At 42.6% G+C, this 20,919-nt stretch overlaps 1 protein-coding gene across 1 annotated transcript in view; it reads right to left on the bottom strand.

The window, feature by feature from the left end:
- Window positions 1-20,919, bottom strand: part of THSD7A (thrombospondin type 1 domain containing 7A) — a 518,460-nt gene that overhangs the window by 205,957 nt on the left and 291,584 nt on the right. The window contains exons 5-6 of the mRNA XM_082258557.1: window positions 16,181-16,362; window positions 11,606-11,674 (exon numbers count right to left, since the gene is read on the bottom strand). Of these exons, the coding sequence (XP_082114683.1) occupies window positions 11,606-11,674; window positions 16,181-16,362 (251 nt within the window). The remainder of the gene's footprint in view (window positions 1-11,605; window positions 11,675-16,180; window positions 16,363-20,919) is intronic.

Genomic DNA, 20,919 nt, shown 5'->3' with positions numbered 1-20,919 from the left:
ATTGATGTCCTTTTTTTCCCACAAATACTTTTGGTGGTATTTGATCACCTCTGCGATTTTTATTTTCTGCGCTATAAACAAAAATAGCGACAATTTTGAAAAAAAAAAACCACAATATTTTTCACATTCTGCTATATAACATTCCCCCCCAAAAAAAATTAAAAATCTAAATTTTTTAACATTTTAGGCCAATTTGTTTTTTTGCTACATATTTTTGGATAAAAAAAAAAAAAATCGCAATAGGCGTATTTTGATTGGTTTGCGCAAAAGTTATCACGACTAATAACTACGGGAAAGATTTATGTTGTTTTTATTGTTTTTTTTTTATACTAGCAATGGAGGCGATCTGCAATTTTTAGCGGGACTGCAACATTGCGGTGGACAGATCGGACCCCTAACTAACATTTTTGACACTTTTGGGGGACCAGTGACATTACTACAGTAATCAGTGCTAAAAATATGCACTGTTACTGTAATAATGACACTGGCAGGGAAGGGGTTAATACTGTGGGTGATCAAGGGGTTAAATGTGCGTCTAGGGGAGCGACTCTAACTGTATGGGGAACGGGGCTTGTGAAATGATCACAGAGACATGTAATCCTATATAGAAGGATCACAGGGGCTCTGTGATCATTCCAGGGAGAAGAACGGTCTGCTGTGTTTACAACAGCTGACCGTCCTTCTCTCTCAGCGGGGAGCGATCGTGGGTGTCAGGCGGCAATCAGAGCTGCCTGCCCCATGCATCGGAGTCTGCGCTGCCAAGTGGGGGCGGGAGCGTGCCGCCAGGGGCGGGAGCACGCCGCTCCCTAGCTGCAGGCACACAACCAACGTATACCTACGTCGGTTCGCGCAGGAGGGGCTGCCTGCCGCAGTATATCTGCAGCAGGCGGTCCTTAAGTAAAAATCATTTAAAAATCATTAAGCTAGTCTCTGAATGCTCTAATGAGAAATGCAGGAGCTACAGAAGTGTAAACTCAGCTACATTCCTGTTTGGGTGTGGCAGCGAGTGATACAGATACTGGTAAGTATTGCAGCGGTAAATGCTGTGTTTCTGTTGAAACACATGGTGGCAGTCAGGGCCGCTGATAGGACAGTAAAGTTACCAAGGAGTGAAGCAATATTGTGGATTTTGCATGTCTCAGTACATTTTATATGCTATGGTTTTAATGATTTTTTGTATTATGCTGTCCAAATAAATTTTGTATGTCTTTTTATATCTGAGTATTAATTATTTCTTCATGGGATTAACAGCGGCTGCCTTTAAAGTCCGACTACCCTTAGGTTTTGTTTTCTTTTCTTTCGTAATTATTGGATGTGGTGCCACTATACAATATGTTGTTTCTCAATTTTGTATAGATAATATTGTAAAACAATTATACATGTAGCACTGCCCCCTAGAGGACTGCTGAGAATTACACCTTCTGTATTCCCCTGGGTTACCCTTAGCAACTGATAGCAGGCAAACAGCATTGAAAGTCCTTGGCTCAGTCAATAATCAATCCAGGGGATGTTGGTTTTTGTGTTTTTATTTAGAACTGGGATAGGGGAAGGGATGAGTGGGATACTCCAACTATGAACTACAGTAAACCCCCGCTCCATCGCGGTTCAGTTTTTGCGGTCCTGGTATATTGCGTTTTTTTTTTTGTAATGTTATTTTACTATATAAATCATTAAAAATGAAATATTTTTGTGTTTTCCATAGCTCTTGCTAGGTCTCTCAGTATCTTTTATGTGTTTAAATGAGTTTCTATTGTTTTAAAAGTGTGTTTAAAGACCTTAAAATGCTTTTCCACGGAGAGTGACAGTAAAAAAAACATGCCTACAATGCATTTTAATAGGGTTTTTCTACTTTGCGGATTTTCACTTTTCGCGGCTGGGTCCGGAACGTAACCCCCGCAATGGAGGGGGGTTTACTGTATGCATAATCTTGAGGACAACTACCGGTAGCTGTAGAGTGCAGCAAGGCCACTGCTTCAGCTTTCCACTGAAGTGAAGATAGGTTAAAAGGTTCCTGTTTTAGCTATTCTCTTCAGGGTTCTGAAACTGGCACCCCCTTTCCTCTCAATACCGGTGTGCTGACACCTGTCCGCTGACCCTAGCTTCTGGAGTGGTCCCCTTCCTGGCAGACCCCTGGGCAAGTTCCTCTGTACTCACAGACACTGTTTTTTCAGAGTCACCGTTGCCTCCAAACTCCCACTTGTCAGCTTCCACTGGACTCTCCTTCTGGGGCTTGGCTTCCCGCCCAAAGACACCTTGCCACATGTGCCCTTGGCTTTTATAGCCTATGCCAGGATGCACCACTGTCCGTGCCAACCCACTGGGACAGCTACAAAGGCTGTGTGGCACTGGCTGGGTTTCCTCTACTGTCCAACAGGCCTCTCTATTGGACACAGTGGGGACACTCCCTCACACTAGATGTATCACACATGGACACATGCAACAGGCATAACTAACAATCAGGCTCCCCTGATAAGCAGATGGAGATACTAGGCTTTACCTACCTAGCACCTACCTAGGAGGGTGCTACATACACATATACTGAATATATTATACTGAATCTATACTCAAATTAAAAGTGCAGCGCTTATCAAAAAACAAAGCAAAACATGTGAGCATATATTGAATCCAAAAAAGTCAAGCAAAGTCTTCAAACACCATACACAAATGAAAATATATGAGTGAGTTCAATGGATGAATAAACAAAGTCCATAGAAGTGCAAGAAGGATAGTGGTGTTCCCAAAAGCGCCTCCAAGAGAAGTAGAAAGACAGGAATACAGAGAAAAACTACTCCCCAGGTCATCCGTTGGAAAGACAATCAAAGAGAATGGCTGCTTACCAAAAGGAGTTGGCTTCCAAATAAATTGAAAGCCAAATAGCACCTCAGGGAGTATCTCCCAAACACATCCACATAGATTATGGCAGTCTCAGATCCCTCCACTTCCAGGTTCCCCTCACAATGTCAAGAAGCGTCTGGTATGGCTGTCCGCACATACCTGGTCCCCCAGCAGCAGTTTTTCACAAGATACTTGCATCACCAAGGCTGATTTGACCACATGAATGAGGCCGTAGGGTGACAATGTGTCTTCTCCATAGATACAGTGCAGTGAGTGAGCGTTGTCACCTTAGGACAGGAAGTGTGTTGCTAGCAGGGTCACCAGGTGAAAATAAAAAAAAACTTTTACTACCAAATTGGTGTTTGTGCAGTTCTCTCTGTATGAACAAAACCCTTAAAAACTTTCCTTAGATGTGGTGGCTGCATTCTTTTTCTATTTTCACACTAAGAACATTTTCAGCAAGTGCAGAAATTATCCATTGATCCTGCCATCTGTCATTGTCACTTCCTGTGAGCTAGCTGGTATATAGGCGGTATGTGTTCCCAATGGAAATCACAATAAAGATCCATCGCTTACTGATTGGTGATGGTGAGGAGTAGAGTGCCTGACTGATCCTGAGCTGCTGTAGGAGAAACCCCTTGGGGATGGGGGCAACAGAAAAAAGCACACAGTTAGAGGGAAAGCGCTGACAGGAGCAGGCTACCTTGAGATGGTATCCACTAGCAGTGCACTGTGCTTTTTTTTGTGTTCCCAATGGGTCCACCATCAAGGAGCAGTTTCCTTCTGGAGGCACCATCGACTCCTGGCTGACTCGCCAAAAAATGGTTATACATTTTCTGGTTGAGACACTATGATGGGGGTCTGTGTTCCCGAAAAGGTCCATAATCAAGAGGCAAGGCTCAGTTTTCTTCTGGAGACTCCGTCCACTCCTGGCTGGCTTGCCAAAAACCGCGGACTCCGCGTTATAACTGTAGCCTCCTCCTAGTCAGGTGCTAGGCAGAGAGAGGAGTTTTGTCTCTGTCTGCTTATCAGAAGAGCAGCAGGCAAAATATAGGTGCACTCTGCTTATCAGGGAGCTGGATTGATAGTTAGGTCTGCTCAGTGTGCCCAGTGTGTGATTCATCTGGTCTCAGGGAGTGTCCCCAGCACATCCAATGGGGAGGCACGTTGGATGCTGGAGGAAGCCTGACCAATGGTACACAGGCTTTTGGTTTTGCACAGACAGTGGTGCATTATGGGACAGGGTATAAAAAGCCAAGGGCACACAAGGCAGGGGTCTTTGGGCAGGAAGCCAGGTCCCAGAAGGAGGGTTGGGGCTGCCTCCTCTTCTGCAACGGTTGGTGGTGGTCACAGGCAGTCGGTCTGGTGAACCAGTGTATGTGAGGCTGAACCCAGAGGTCCAGGAGAAGCTGACTGCAGGAGTTGGGCATCAGTGAATCTGGAAAGACAGTGTCCGTGACTACAGAGGAGCTTGCCCAGGGGTCTGCCCAGGAAGGGGACCACTCCAGAGTGTAGAGTCAGTGGCTGGGTGTCAGCTAGCACAGAGAGAAAGGGGGTACTAGGGAAGTACCCTGAAGAGAAGTACCCTAGCAACACTTACCTTATCTTCATTCAAGTGGCAGGATGAAGCAGCCGCCTTGCCACATTCTCAAGTTAGATGTCCTCTGCATTGTGAATAGTTAACAGTTGGAGTATCCCACTCATCCCTTCTCCCATCCCAATTTAAATAAAAGCACAAAAACAACAACCCCTAGACTGATCTTTGACTGACCCAGGATCTTAAAGTGCTAATATTCTGCAAACAGTTGCTACGGGTAACCCAGGGGAATCCTTAAAGTGTACTACTCAGCAGTCCTCTAGGGCAGTGGTCCTCAACTCCGGTCCTCAGGGCCCACTAACAGGCCAGATTTTAAGTATTACCTTGGGGAGATGCAGACTAGAGTACTGCAATCATCGAGCAGCAAATGATATCACCTGGGATGTATTTCAGTTATCTTGCAAACCTGGCCTGTTAGTGGGCCCTGTAGGCCAGGGTTGAGGACCACTGCTCTAGGGGGCAGTGCTACATAATGAACCCCCAGTGAGCTTCCACTTCGTGGTCAGGACTCTCGGCCTCTGACCAGGTCCAAACCAGAGAGAAGACAGGTCCGAGGTTGTGACCTCTGAATAGTAGTAAAAACTTAGCTACATTCCTGTCTATGCATGGCAGTAATTGACACAGATACAGGTAGAGGGGTATGTCTGTATATTAAGAACAGTGTACAGGTAAATATGAGGGATGATATTAATAATGGAGCTATGGACGAGGCAGAATCCCTATGGGTAGAGCTTCAAAGGGAAGGCACTGTGGGGAAGGTAATTTTGGGCGTATGCTATAGGCCCCCCAACCTGAGGGAGGAGGGGGAGGCGGACCTCCTTTTACAGATAGGATTGGCAGCAAGGATGGGAAATGTCATTATAATGGGGGACTTTAATTATCCAGATATAGACTGGGCAGAAGGAACCGTGCATTCAGCCAAGGCTCGGTAGTTCCTAAATGTTTTGCAGGACAATTTCATGGGTCAGATGGTGAATGCACCGACAAGAAACAATGCAATACTTGACCTACTGATTACCAACAATACAGACCTGCACATGGATATACAAATACGAGGCAACTTAGGAAACAGTGACCATAGGTCAATTAGTTTCAGTATCAATCATAGTAGTAGGAAACATAAGGGTACTATAAGGACACTGAATTTCAAAAGAGCCAATTTCCCAAAACTGCGCTCTTTGCTAGAAAATATCAAATGGGATAGAACCCTGGGAACAAAGAACACGGAGGAAAAATGGTAGTGCTTCAAGAGCATACTTAACAAAGGTATTGACCAGTGCATTCCAAAGGGAAATAAATTGAAAAGAGCAAAACTAAATCCTGGGTGGTTAAACTCCAACATAAAAATGCATATTAATACTAAAGAAAAGACCTTCAAAAAATACAAGGCTGAGGGGTCATTGGCAGCATTCAAGCATTACAAAGAGTGTAATAAGAAATGTAAAGACGAAATCAAGGCGGCTAAAATAGAACATGAGAGACATATAGCGGAAGAGAGTAAAAAGAACCCCAAGAAATTCTTTAAGTATATAAACAGTAAGAAAGTGAGACCAGAATACATTGGCCCCATAAAAGACGACAAGGGAGATTTGGCCACAGAGGACAGGGAAAATGCGGTAGTGTTAAATCATTTCTTCTCTTCAGTCTTCACAAAAGAATTGGGGGCTACACTAACCCAGCTTGTAAGGCCAAACTAAACAACACACCTCAGGAAATACCGCCATGGATAACAGAAGATAGACTTAGAACTAAACTAGAGAAACTTCACATAAATAAATCACCGGGACCGGATGGCTTGGCCCGAGGGTTCTTAAAGAGCTCAGCCAGGTGATTGCCAGACCATTATTAATGATCTTTAAGGATAGTTTACAGACGGGTATGGTGCCAGCCGATTGGAAAAAAGCCAACGTGGTACCAATATTTAAAAAAGGGCTGAGATATATCCCGGGTAACTATAGGCCGGTCAGCCTAACATCAGTAGTCTGCAAGATTTTGGAGGGGATGTTAAGGGACCACATACAAGACTTTAGTAATGAAAATGATATTATTAGTAGTAATCAGCATGGATTCATGAAAAATCGTTCTTGCCAAACCAATCTATTAACCTTCTATGATGAAGGGAGCTGCCACCTAGATAAAGGAAAGCCTGTGGATGTGGTGTATCTGGATTTTGCAAAGGCCTTTGACACCGTTCCCCACAAACGCTTACTGTTCAAACTAAGGAAGGTAGGTATGGACCATAAGGTGAGTACCTGGATAGAGAACTGGCTCCAGGGGAGAGTCCAGAGGGTGATGATTAATGGGGAGTACTCGGATTGGGTGGGTGTGGAAAGTGGGGTCCCCCAGGGTTCTGTCCTGGGGCCAATCCAATCCTGTTTAATTTATTCATAAATTATCTAGAGTAGGGGATATCTAGTACAATCTCAGTATTTGCAGATGATACTAAACTAGGCATGCCAATATCTTCTATGCAGGATGTGGAAACCTTACAAGCGGACCTGAACAAAATAATGGGATGGGCAACTACATGGCAGATGAGGTTTAATGTTGAAAAATGTAAAGTAATGCACTTGGGTGCCAGAAACCAGAAAGCAAGCTACTCACTAGGGGGGGAACCTCTGGGTGAATCTAAGATGGAAAAGGACCTGGTGGTACTGGTAGACAACAGGCTTGGCAGTGGCATGCAATGCCAAGCCACTGCAAGCAAAGCCAACAGAATACTGGGATGTATAAAAAAGGGGATTCACTCCAGAAATAAAGAGATTATTCTCCCTCTCTACAAGACTCTGGTCCGGCCACATCTGGAGTATGCTGTCCAGTTCTGGGCACCGGTCCTCAGGAAGGATGTGCTGGAACTGGAGAGAGTCCAGAGAAGGGCAACAAAAATAATTAGGGGAATGGAGGGCATCAGCTATGAGGAAAGACTACAAGCATTGAACTTATTCTCTCTGGAGAAGAGAGGATTAAGAGGTGATATGATATCAATGTACAAATACTGTACTGGCGACCCTAGCATAAGGAACAAACTATTCAGAGAAAGGGAATACAATAAGACACGTGGCCACTCACTAAAACTAGAGGAAAGGCGGTTTAACCTTAAAGTACGTAGGGTGTTCTTCACTGTGAGAGCAGTAAGGATGTGGAATTCTCTTCCACAAACAGTGGTATCAGCAGGTAGCATTGATAGTTTCAAAAAACTATTAGATGGGCACCTTAAAGACCACAACATACAGGGGTATACAATGTACGGTTAACAGCAAACACACACACATCATAGGTTGAACTGGATGGACTGATGTCTTTTTTCAACCTCACTAACTATGTAACTATGTAACTAGGTAAGAACTGCAACAGCAGATGCTGTGAACAGTTTCTCTTAAAACACATGGTTGCGGTTGTGTGTGTGTGTGTAAGGGGTTAACTGCTTATTTAACCTGCCCCAGTGATGAGATCAGTCTCAGTTTGCCAGCGCTTAAAATGTCCTTGCATGGAGTGTAAAATCGTCATTTTCTGGTGGCAGCGGTGGGATGTGACAGGATCACCATCACAGCTCCTAAAATGAAACAGATTTTTGCATTGCTCTTGCCTTTTATCTGGCTTGATATCTATAACCAGCTGATCTGAACAATAAAACAACAGGAGGCCTGTGTTTTTTCCATGGCTATAAGTTGTTTCTAGATCCCCAGGAAAATCAATGAAACAAAAGAATCATCGTCCATTTATTGTGAAGAATTGCATCTCCTGTAATAAACTGATTTTTGCTTTGCTCTTGCCTGTTATCTGACTTCACACATACAATCAGCTGATCTGAAGAACAAAGGAACAGGTGTCATATCTTTATTCCAAGGCTATGAATTGCTTCTAAATCCCCAGGAAAATCCATGAAAAAGAAGAGTAATCATCCATTTATTGCAAAGAATCTGTGGGGAATTTTAGTACACGCGGTTTCGCAATACATTTCATGCCAACACTGATGGCTCATTTTATTCTGTATGATTCATTTTCTTTTCATTCTAACAATATTTAAAATTGCTGAGTCTCTGAATACCCTAATGAGAAATTAAAGAAGTTTGGCTCTGCAGGACCTACAGTAGTGTAAACTTTGTTACATTCCTGTCTGGGCGTGGCAGCGAGTGATACACATACAGGTAAGAATTGTAACAGCAGATGCTGTGAACGGGGCGTGTTTCCATTAAAACACATGGTGGAAAATCCATGAAACAGAATAATTGTCATCCATTTATTGGGAAAAATTGCATTTCCTGCAATTAACAATTTTTTAGCTTTGCTCTTGCCTTTTATCTGACTTCACAAATACAATTTACTGATCTAAAGGAGGCCTGTGTGTTTTTTTGCTATGGCTTTAGATTGTTTCTAGACAAATCTAGAAAAATCCAAGAAACAGGAAAATATTGTTCATTTACTGCAGTGTATTGCAGTTCCTGCAGTGAAACAGATTTTTGCATTGCTCTTTCCTTTTATCTGACTTCATGTCTATAATCAGCTGATCTGAAGAATAAAACAACAGGAGGCCAGCGTTTATTCCATGGCTATAAGTTGTTTCTAGATCCCCAAGAAAATCCAATAAACAGAAGAATCGTCCATTTCTTGGGAAGAACTGCAGCTTCTGCAATGAACAGATTTTTGCATTGCTCTTGCCTTTTATCTAACTTCACTTATATAATCAGCTGAAGAATAAAATAACAGGAAACATGTTGATTCCATTACAAAAATTGTTTCTAGACCCCAGAAATCCATGAAACAGAATAATTTTCATCCATTCATTGTCAAAAATTGCATCTCCTGTAATGAACACATTTTTGTTTTGCTCTTGCCTTTTATCTGACTTCACAAATACAATCAGCTGATCTGAAGAATAAAACAACAAGAGGTCTGTGTTTTTTTCCATGGCTTTAAATTGTTTCTAGACCTTCAGGAAAAATCCAAGAAACAGGAAAATATTGTTCATTTATTGCATTGTATTGCAGTTCCTGCAGTGCACTGAAACTTCTTTTTGCATTGCTCTTGCCTTTTATCTGACTTATTGTCTATAAATAGCTGATTTGAAGAATAAAACAACAGGAGGCCGGCTTTTTTTTCTATGGCTATAAGTTGTTTCTAGATTCCCACGAGAAATCCATTAAACAGAAGAATCGTCCATTTGTTGGGAAGAACTGCAGCTTCTGCAATGAACAGATTTTTGCATTGCTCTTACCTTTTATTTGACTTCATGTATATAATCAGCGGATCTGAAGAACAAAACAACAGGAATCCTATGTTTTTTCCACAGCTATAAATTGTTTCTAGATCACCAGGAAAATCCATGAAACAGGAGAACAATCGTCCATTTAATTGCAGTGTTATGCAGCTCCAGTAATGAAACAGATTTTTGCATTGCTCTTGCCTTTTATCTGACTTCATGTATACAATCAGCTTAGCTGAAGAACAAAACATCAGGAGGCCTCTGTTTTTTCTATGGCTTTAAAATGTTTCTAGACCCCCCTGAAAAATCCTTTAAACAAGAGAATGGTCATCCATTTATTGCAAAGAATTGCAGCTCCTGCAGTGAAACAGATTTTTGCATTGCTCTTGCCCTTTACCTGCCTCCATGTATATAATCAGCTGATTTGAAAAACAAAACAACAGGAGTCCTATGTTTATTCCACGGCTATAAATTGTTTCTAGACCACCAGGAAAATCCATGAAACAGAAGAATGATCGTCCATTTAATTGCAGTGTTTTGCAGCTCCAGCAACAAAACAGATTTTTGCATTGTCTTGCCTTTTATCTGACTTCATGTATACAATCAGCTTATCTGAAGAACAAAACAACAGGAGGCCTCTGTTTTTTCTATGGCTTTAAAATGTTTCTAGACCCCAAGAAAAATCCTTTAAACAAGAGAATGATCATCCATTTATTGTGAAGAATTGCAACTCCTGCAGTGAAACAGGTTTTTGCATTGCTCTTGCCCTTTACCTGCCTCCACGTATATAATCAGCTGATTTGAAGAATAAAACAACAGGAGGCCTGTGTTTATTCCAACGCTATAAATTGTTTCTAGACTCCCAGGAAAATCCATGAAACAGAAGAATGATCGACAATTTATTGCGAAGAATCTGTGGGGGATTTTATTACACGCGGTCTCGCAATCCATTCCATGCCAACACCAATGGCTCATTTTATTCGGTGTAATTCATTTTAATAGAACGATTTGAGGGAACAAATTCTCCCAGCTTGTTCCGGTGAAATATGACACAGCCGAGCATCTTTTAGGAACAATCCACTTTAAGTACCATCATATGGAAACCGCACAATAATATTTAGTGACTACATCTCTGCACGGTCGCTTAATACAGTTTAAAATCTCTATTAACATAATTCAAGCAGAGATTATCATAAAGCCTTTTAATCCACTGTTGCCTAGAAATCAATATAGAACAGCTTAATCTCATGAAAAACATCTTCAGAGGCAAAAATGGATGTCGCGGTTACACTTGAAAAGGTATACAATATATATTATATAGCAGGGATTCCCAAACTATAGCCCTCCAGTTGTTCAGGAACTACAATTCCCATCATGCCTTGTCATGTATGTGAATGTCTCATGGGATGTGTAGTTCTGAAGGACAATGGCAAAATGTGCTAGTATGCGTATTAGGAAATTGGAAAAAAAACACATTATGGCCACTAGATGGCGCTGATGATCATATAAACTAAATACCTATTTACTGTGATTGTCAGCTCCCTCTAATGACCATAAAGCAGCATTTTCCTGATTTACCCTATCAAGAGCATTCAACCATAATGCTAGGCATCCTCCAGCCAGGAGGTAATTGGTTCTGTCTGACTTGCTGTAGCTTCTAACGTACATTGTGAGAAGCTCTAGGTGTGCAGTGAAATCCCAGTACAGGAGAGGAGCCTGTACAACTGTGCATGACTGCAGGGAAGGCTGGAGGCCAGCTAAAAAAAACAGACCGACAAAAGTAAACAATCAGTGGGTTTGGGACCTACATAATCCATTGTTCCCTGAGTGTTTCACCCATGGTTGTGTCCTTGACACATAGACATGGGATGGTGAGCGGACCTTCTTGAGAGGCTTGTTGGGATCTGTAGGTCCCCGACAATCGGAAAGCTTTAAATTGATTTATAATATGACATTGAGAAGACACTTACCTGTTATTTCAAATGAGATCGACAGGTATGGTGCCTCGCTTGACTTCGATGTGCTGTGCGAATGGCTGTCTGAAATAAAAGTTCACATGAGACTGAAAAATAATGACAACTTATTTCAAGAGAAGAAAACAACACTGATTAAAGTCGAAGGTTTGTTGCCTCTTTTTATATTTGCACCTCTTTTATAGTTACTTTTTCTTCTTCCTAATTCTTCTCTCGCTGTTTCCTTTTTAATGGTCAAAGGTGCTCTGTACACAGTGAATGTCCTCCTATATAAAAACTTAATGAACTGGATTGGAATGACGCTAACCCTGTGGCATTCACCGGGACAGGAAGCAGGGGGAGGTCTCCCCTATGGGGACACAGACCACAAAAAAACATGACATAGGACTATAGACTATAGTATACTGTATATATATAATCACCAAATGATTTGGACTAATGCACAAAGCAAGGTCCATGAATACATGGATAAGCGAGTTTGGGGTGGAGGAACTTGATTGGCCTGCACAGAGTCCTGACCTCAACCCAATAGAACACTTTTGAGATGAATTAGAGCGGAGACTGCGAGGAAGGCCTTCTTGTCCACACCTCGTCCTCATCTCATTCTCATCAAAGGGTGGGACAACTCAATATTGAACCCTACGGGCTAGGACTGGGATGCCATTAAGGTTCATGTGCGTGTAAAGGCAGGCATCTTTGACAATATAATGTATTTACACTAATTGTAGGTAACCCTTGTTATAGGCTTACCTATAGGTAAAAGTCATACATGGGAGCTTAGTCCCACTTTAAGAGCCAGTTCACATACAGGCGACCCGACTTGCCGGGGCGACCTGTGAAGTCGCGGTGCACAGCGCGCACCTCGACCTCGGAGCGACATGCACGGACTTCATATCATTGAAGTCAATGCAGGTCGCTCCAGGTCTCCCCAAAGTAGTACAGGACCCTTTTTCTAAGTCGGATCGACTCCTATTAGAACAGGTCCTGTGCTAATCTATGGCAGGCGACCCACGGCGACTTGTCAGGCGACCAAGTCGCCTAACAAGTCGCCCCAGTGTTAACCGGCTCTAAGGATGATGTGTACTTGATTTTGTTTATTTATTCTTCGAAACTGTTTCTGTTTTTTTTTTTTTTTTATCTACAGTACTAAAGACTCCGGATGTATCTAGCCTCCCCTCCCCATTACCCCCTCTGTGTTGAGCATTTGTCCATGCCTCAGCCCCGGGTCAGGCTTTTCTTGGGTCATCTCTGTTCTCCCTTTCCAGTATTGGATTGTTTCTGGACAATTGACATTACGTAAGGTAGTGTTTATTTCACATACCCCCCATTAGATCCTAATTTTTTCTACAAATATTATACTGTACTATAACCCTTATTCATATTTTTAGATACATAATCCTTAATCAAGCTCCTGATGAATGGACGGAGGTCCATGAAACGCGTCGAGCCTACAATAACTCAGATGTCTTATCCATTTTTGACACATTTAGAGACTGTGAGCTTACAGAAATGATGATGTCATGTTGAATTTACTTTACCATTGAGAGATCTATGTTTGATCCTTGTCATATTGTAACTCATTTGATTCAATATGAACTGTATTACTTGCTACATGTCATTTCTCTGCACTTTTTTATTTGTGTATTTATTCAATAAAATCTATATCACCCCTGACGACGTCATTGTATGACAATACGCGTCGGGATTGGCTGACGGCTGAGGCATGCGCAGACGAGGGACGCGGCGGCCATCTTGTTGGTGGGGAAACCAACGATTGTCCGTGAACTTGTGAATCTGATATCGCAGAACGCTGAAACTTGGCTACTTAGATGTAAGCTGCTTTCTAAATTTTCCTAATAAAAGTTTTAAGACCTTCTACACTATGAGGGGCATTTCTGTTTTTCTTGTGAGTGGCGAGGCTCCCAAGGTTTAACCTAGACCACCATACCGGGAAGTTGAGAGGGGAGGAGTGGATTTCACCTGCATTCCATATGCCTGTATTGCTGGCGCTGAATGACCCTTTTAGGTCTAATGCCCCATACACACGTGCAGATTATCTGCAGACTTTTGTCTGCAGACTTACCAAAACCATATAATATGAGGTCAAACCTAAACACTTTCAATTTGTATGCAATCCGGCAGGCCCTTGCACTACATAGAAAAGGTAAATCTAAAGACAAAAGTCTTCAGATAATCTGCACGTGTGTATGGGGCATAAGTTGATGGTAAGAGTATTTAGTGACTCTACTTGGTGGCGGATCCTTTTTCTCTCCCTGCACTTCTGTTTGGCTGGTGTGGACATCATCCCTCACGTGGACTCTCACATTGATAGATGGTCTACTTATATTTGGGATTAGCGCGACATCTTTCTTACAACAATAAAATCTATATGTCTAGTTGACCTCATTTAAAGTCCCACATTTTGGTCTTTGTTCTTGTATACATTCAGGGATGGAGGCAGCTAGACACTCAATGTGGCAGATCATATTTTGCTTTCTCAAGGATTTGTAGTAGTGATCGACCGACATTGGTTTTTCGTTGCCGATACCGATATTTTGGCCAATGCATATCAGTATCAGCCGATATTGGCCGATATTTTTGTACATTTAAAAAAAAAATTGTATTTATTTATTTATTATTATTATTTTTTTTTTTTTTTTGACAGGTACTCTTGTGGAGGAATCTGGGGGTCTAAAAGACCTCAAACCCCTCCTCTGCACTTAAAAGCATTCAAAACGTAATTTTTTTAATCTGGCGCCAGACATTACCCGGAAGTGATGTCACTCATGACATCGGGAGGTGGGGTCACTCATGACATCGGGAGGTAGGGTCACTCATGACATCGGAAGGGGGGGTCACTCATGACATCAGGAGGGGGGGTCACTCATGACATCGGGAGGGGGGGTCACTCGTGACATCGGGAAGGGGGTTCACTCGTGACATCGGGAGGGGGGGTCACTCATGACATCGGGAGGGGGGTCATTCATGACATCGGGAGGGGGGGTCACTCATGACATGGGGAGGGGGGGTCACTCATGACATCAGGAGGGGGGGTCACTCATGACATCGGGAGGGGGGGTCACTCATGACATCAGGAGGGGGGTCACTCATGACATCAGGAGGGGGGTCACTCATGACATCGTGAGGGAGGGGCGTCCCCTCCCGCTCCTTGTAATGACAGCCGAGCGGCTTCTCAGCCGCATCGGTTGTCATTACAAGACAGCCGACCGTCAGCTATGGACGCCGGTACTGGGGTGATGCCTCTAGCTGCAGGCATCACCCCAAGACATGCACTTTCCCTAAATATCGGTAATATCGGTAACCTCCGGGGCCGATTCTGATATATCGGGGAAAGTGCATATCAGCCCTCGATATATCGGCTTTGCCGATAATCGGTCGATCCCTAGTTTGTAGGTCCTCATTTCGTTTAGCAACCTTTTAATTGGCAACAAAGTAGAATTGGTAAAACCACACCTTTTGCCCCATATGGCACCACACGGACGTCCAGGAATGAGCCCCCACCTATCGGAAAATTTATTCTGCAGCAAAGTAAAAGGCACTTTCTGAGAGATCTGCATTTGGTGTTATCATCACACAGCACAGGAGACTTGATTAGCGGCAGGCGCGGCACCGGATGATTGATCAAAGCCTTATTTGATGAAAGTGTGCATAATGTTGTCCACATTACCATACACGATACTCCGTAGCTGATATCTGCAGCTTTGTCATTGGGGAACGCCGAGAGCGCTTTTTTTTTTTTTCACTCTGCGATATTCATTTATATTTAGGGATGAATATGGGGATTAGCCTGGAACACGGAGCCAGGAAACTGTGAAAGGCCCTCGCTCTCTCCTATGATGTGTTTGGCTTATTTAATTCAACGGGGCTGACAGCAGATGTACACAAGGATTCTGAGCGACGGATTAGAAATTCAGCGGGGTCAGAGATGTTACAAAGTCTCCGCTATGTGACCAGCAAGCCTGTCAATCCAAAGATATGGAAATCTCTGCTGACTTCTTCTTTTTCAAATGTGAACATCAGCAAACAGCTAAATACACAGATGAAATACATATAAGGGAGCTGTTTTACCTGCCAAAGGATTTGCATTTCTGTCTATCCAGTACTAAAATTTACACAGCTCTGCCGCACAGCACAGCCCTGACTGGCAGGGCAGGAGACTTGCATTATTCTCTTCTGCAGTTACTTTGTAGAAGAGATGTATCTTTTTCTTTTTAAGAGTCACACTTACCTAGATGCTGCATCTGTCTCCCCACTCGTTATGACTGATCGGTGTATATTTTTAAATGTTTCTATTACTGCTGGTCAGTTTTGCAAAAATACAGTTTGGTGAAATGAAGGTGTAGCTTGTAGTCCTGCCCCCAAGGAGCTCAACCTCTGCTTTAATTCATGAGACCACACCCTTATTTGGAATAAAGCACACCTTCATTTTTATCAATCCCCTCCCTCAGGGGTCCTATATGAAACAAATGGCTTTATAAAATTGCATTCACCTCTACTGGTAATCATGGCTATCATTTCAAATCAAGGAAATTTACTAAATAGTCTATTTACCTTCTTTGTCCTTCACAGCATTGAGGTACGATAGAAGGTTTTCATCGGCTTGTACACAGTAGACCTCCCGGGTCTGGATCCCTCCTCCGCAAAGGGCTGTGTGGTTCCCCCTCCTCTTGTCCTGCTGGCTAAGCAGTGGGTCCACCCGACACTCCGTCCATTCTGTGGCTCTCCAGGCATACCTTAAAGACAGATTGCATTGTGCTTGTGAGCGACACATCATAGAATGTGATATTTGATTCTTGGCTGAATTTTTAAAGAGGTCCTGTCTTTTTCTTTTTCCCAAAATAGTTACATTCAAGACATGCTGTGAATTATAACTGTCACAGTTGCTTGTACTCATAAGTCCTTGCTGACCGCCTAACTGGGAAAATACGTCATTACTCGCAGTTTAACCACTTAAGCCTCGGAAGATTTTACCCCCTTCCTGACCAGGGCCAATTTTGTGATTCGGCACTGCGTGACTTTAACGGACAATTGCGCAGTCGTGCGACTCTGTACCCAAATTAATATGACATCCCTTTTTCCCCACAAACAGAGCTGTCTTTTGGTGGTAATTGATCACCTGTGCGATTTTTAATTTTTGCGCTATAAACAAAAAAAGAGCGTAAATTTTGAAAAAATAACAATATTTTTCAAATTTTTTTATATGAAATTCCCCAAAAAAATTTAAAAATTTAACATTTTAGGCCAATTAATTTTCTGCTACATTTGTTTGGTAAAAAAAATTGCAATAAGTGTATTTGGATTGGTTTGCGCAAAAGTTATCGCGTTTACTAACAAATGGAAAGATTTTTATCATTTTTGTTGTTTTTTTTTTTAACGAGTAATGGCGGCGATCTGCGATTTTTTTTGCGGGACTGCGACATTGCAGCGGACAGATCGGACCCTTGACTGAAATTTTTGACACTTTTGGGGGTACCAGTGACATTACTACAGTAATCAGTGCTATACATATGCACTGTTACTATAAAAAGGACACTGGCAGGGAAGGGGTTAACTTTATTAGTGATCAAGGGGTTAAGTGTGTCCCTAGGGGTGTGATTCTAACTGTAAAGGGGCGTGGCTTGTGATGTAACAACAGGGACAAACGATCCTACATAGCAGGATCGTATGATCTCTGTTCTTACATCAGGGAGAATGACAGGCGGCTTTGTTTACATCAGCCGCCTGCCTTTCTCCCTCTCCAGCGGGAGATCACGAGTGGCCGGCGGACATCGGGTCCTAAGTCACTTTGCCTGTACGGGGCTGACTGCCGCAGTAAATGTACTTGCGGCGGTCGGCTAGTGGTTAATACCGGGGTTATTGCTTCAGCTAGATGCCAAAACCCAAGTATTAAAATTTCCTGCAGCTGACGCTCTTTCTGATGAAAGTGATCCAAGCAGCTGATTAGTTGCTGGATCACTTTTAGAAGCAGTAGGAGGGGGTCGCCCCCCCTGCCGCTTTCCAGTGGTTCTCAAGCCTACCTGGCTCATCTCGAGGTCCGGGGACCGATCCAGCAGTTGCGGCAACTGGCCTTAGACGTTAACAGAGGAAAGATGGCCTCCACTCATCTCTATGACCTAGGAGGCTGGGAGCGACATCATGATGTCACTTCCTGTTCACGGCTGATGTAAACAAGGTCATTGTTTTTTTCATTTAAAGCATTAGATCAATGTTTTTTTTTTTCTGATCTGATGCTTTCCACTCTAGGGGAGAGATGAAGGGCCTTAAGACCTCCTCTGTAACTCTAAACTGGTAACCTGTAGAAATTTTTAAATAGTCACCTATGGAAACCCCGTACTTTGGTCCCATTTGACAAGCGTGTGCAATTTTAAAGCATTACTTGTTAGGTATCTGTTTACTGGGCGTAACATCATCTTTCATATTTTACAAACGAATTGGATTATACAGTATATTGTCGGGTTTTTTCTTTTTTTCTTTTTCTAATTCATTAATTCAAGTGTAATTTTTTGATAAAAATTGCATTTGAAAGACCGTTGTGCAAATATCAATGACATAAAAAATCCCAATGATCGCCATTTTATTCTCTAGGTCCTCTGCTAAAAAATATATATATAATGTTTGGGGGTTCTAAGTTATTTTCTAGCAAAAAAATATTGTTTTTGCTTGTAAACAAAAAGTGTCAGAATAGGACTGGTGCCCAACTGTCAAGCTTTTAACCGCTTTACGACCGCCTGCCGCAGATGTACTATGGCATGCAGCCGCTCCCAGGCGAATCGCCGTACATGTACGGCGCTTGGGAAGCTAGGGGGCCAGCGCGCGCCGCTGGCGGCACGCTCCCACCCCCGCTCGTCAGCGGGGAGGCGGCTCCGAATGCCTCCTGACACCTGCGACCGTTCCCCGCTGAGAGAGAAGAACGGTCAGCTGTTGTAAACACAGCTGACCGTCCTTCTCCCTGAAATGATCACAGAGCTCATGTGATCCTTCTATAAAGGATCACATGTCTCAATGGTCATTTCACAAGCCACGCCCCTCCACAGTTAGAATCACTCCCCTAGGCTCACATTTAACCCCTTGATCACCCATAATGTTAACCCCTTCCCTGCCAGTGTCATTATTATAGTAACAGTGCATATTTTTAGCACTGATTACTGTAGTAATGTCACTGGTCCTCCCAAGAGTATCAAAAATTTCAGTCAGGGGTCCGATCTGTCTGCTGCAATGTCGCAGTCCCGCTAAAAAAATCACAGATTGCCACCATTAGTAGTAAAAAAAAAAAAAAAACAATAAAAATTACATAAATCTTTCCTGTAGTTAGTAGACGCAATAACTTTTGTGCAAACAAAATGCGCTTATTGTGATTTTCTTTTACCAAAAATATGTAGCGGAAAACAAATTGGCTTAAAATGTTAAAAACATTTTTTTTTTTTTGAGAATGTCATATATAAAATAAAAATATTGTTTTTGTTTTTTTTTTTCAAAATTCACGCTATTTTTTTGTTTATAGCGCAAAAAATAGAAATCGCACAAGTGGTCAAATACCACCAAAAGAAAGCTCTATTTATGGGAAAAAGAGGACCTCAATTTTTTTTGGGTACAGCATTGCACTACCGCGTAATTGTCCGTTAAAGTAACGCAGTGCCGAATCGCAAAACAGGGCCTGGTCAGGAAGGGGCAAATCCTTCCGGTCTTAAAGTGGTTAAATGGCTGCTGTCATAACTGATCACATGTGCAGCACCATTGCAACTGAAGAAAGAGCGGCTCTGCAGTTGCAATGGTGCTGCACACATGGTCAGTTCCTAATAATAAGCTGGGTACTTAGACTTAATAAGACGTCTTTCAAGCCCCCAAGTCTGAATACCTTGCAGGAGCCACATTAGTTTTTTGGAAAGTGTCAGACATATTTTATTTTCAGACAGGTAAAGGATAAAGTATTTTCCGCTATAGCCAGAGACATCAAACTCTGGACCAAAAACTAAATTGCTTCTATGATCTATTGCTTGTGAAAGGCCCGAGAGGGGGCAAAGAGACAAATGCCCCAGGGAAACTTTTATTTTGACAACAAACAGCAGCACTGAGCCGTGGAGAAGAGGGTCGATGCACCAAAGCATAACACTGGTGTTATTTTCATAACCATGTGTTATTTTCCAAGTACATCACAGCAAAATAATTTTGTTTCCAATTCAATAAAGACTTTATTGCATGGATCAGCCAAATTTGTTGCATATACTGTATATTAAATGATCAAGTTTGCAGTATTTTATATGCAGGTAATTTTTTTTTTTTTTTGCACTAAACATAATACAAAAAAACATTAATAACCCCTTCCTGATGGCTGCTGGTGGCCCATTTAACCACTTAAGCCCCGGAGGATTTGGCTGCTAAAAGACCAGGGGGTATTTTGCGATTCGGCACTGGGTGACTTTAACGGACAATTGCGCGGTCGTGCGACGCTGTACCTAAACGAATTTCACGTCCTTTTTTTCCCACAAACAGAACTTTCTTTTGGTGGTATTTGATCACCTGTGCGATTTTTTGATCATGCGCTATAAACAAAAAAAGAGCGTAAATTTTGCAAAAATAACAATATTTTTCACATTTTTTTATATGAAATTCCTTAAAAAAAATGTAAAAATCAAATTTTTTTAACATTTTCGGCCAATTTGTTTATGCTACATATGTTTGGTAAAAAAAAAATCGCAAAAAGCGTATTTTTATTGGTTCGCGCAAAAGTTATCGCGTTTACTAACAAAGGGAAAGATTTTTGTCGTTTTTGTTGTTTTTTTTTTTAACGCGTAATGGCGGCGATCTGCGATTTTTTTTGCGGGACTGCGACATTGTGGTGGACAGATCGGACCCTTGACTGACATTTTTGACACTTTTGGGGTTACCAGTGACATTTCTACAGTAATCAGTGCTATACATATGCACTGTTACTGTAAAAATACACTGGTAGTGAAGGGGTTAACTTTATTTGAGAGGGAGGGGCTGTGTGTGTCCCTAGGGGCGTGATTCTTACTGTGATTGGCTGTGGCTTGAGCTGTAGGAACACTGATCAACGGTCCTACATTGTAGAACCGTGTGATCAGTGTTTCTACACCGGGGAGAATGACAGGTGGCTTGTTTACACAAGCCGCCTGACTTTCTCCCTCTCCCCCGACGATTGCAGAGTGACCGGCGGACATCGGGTCCGCCGGTCACACGCACGGGGAGGGGTCCGTGACCGTGTGGGAGCGCGCCTCCGCGAGCACGCTTGCTCCCCAGAGCCTCACAGGCTAGCGACGTAGACCTACGTC

Source organism: Pelophylax lessonae (genome assembly GCF_965119305.1).
Source record: "Pelophylax lessonae genome assembly, chromosome: 5".
Taxonomy (NCBI): domain Eukaryota; kingdom Metazoa; phylum Chordata; class Amphibia; order Anura; family Ranidae; genus Pelophylax; species Pelophylax lessonae.
The sequence above is the reverse complement of the archived record's forward strand: the minus strand, read 5'-3'. Positions and strand labels throughout refer to the sequence as shown.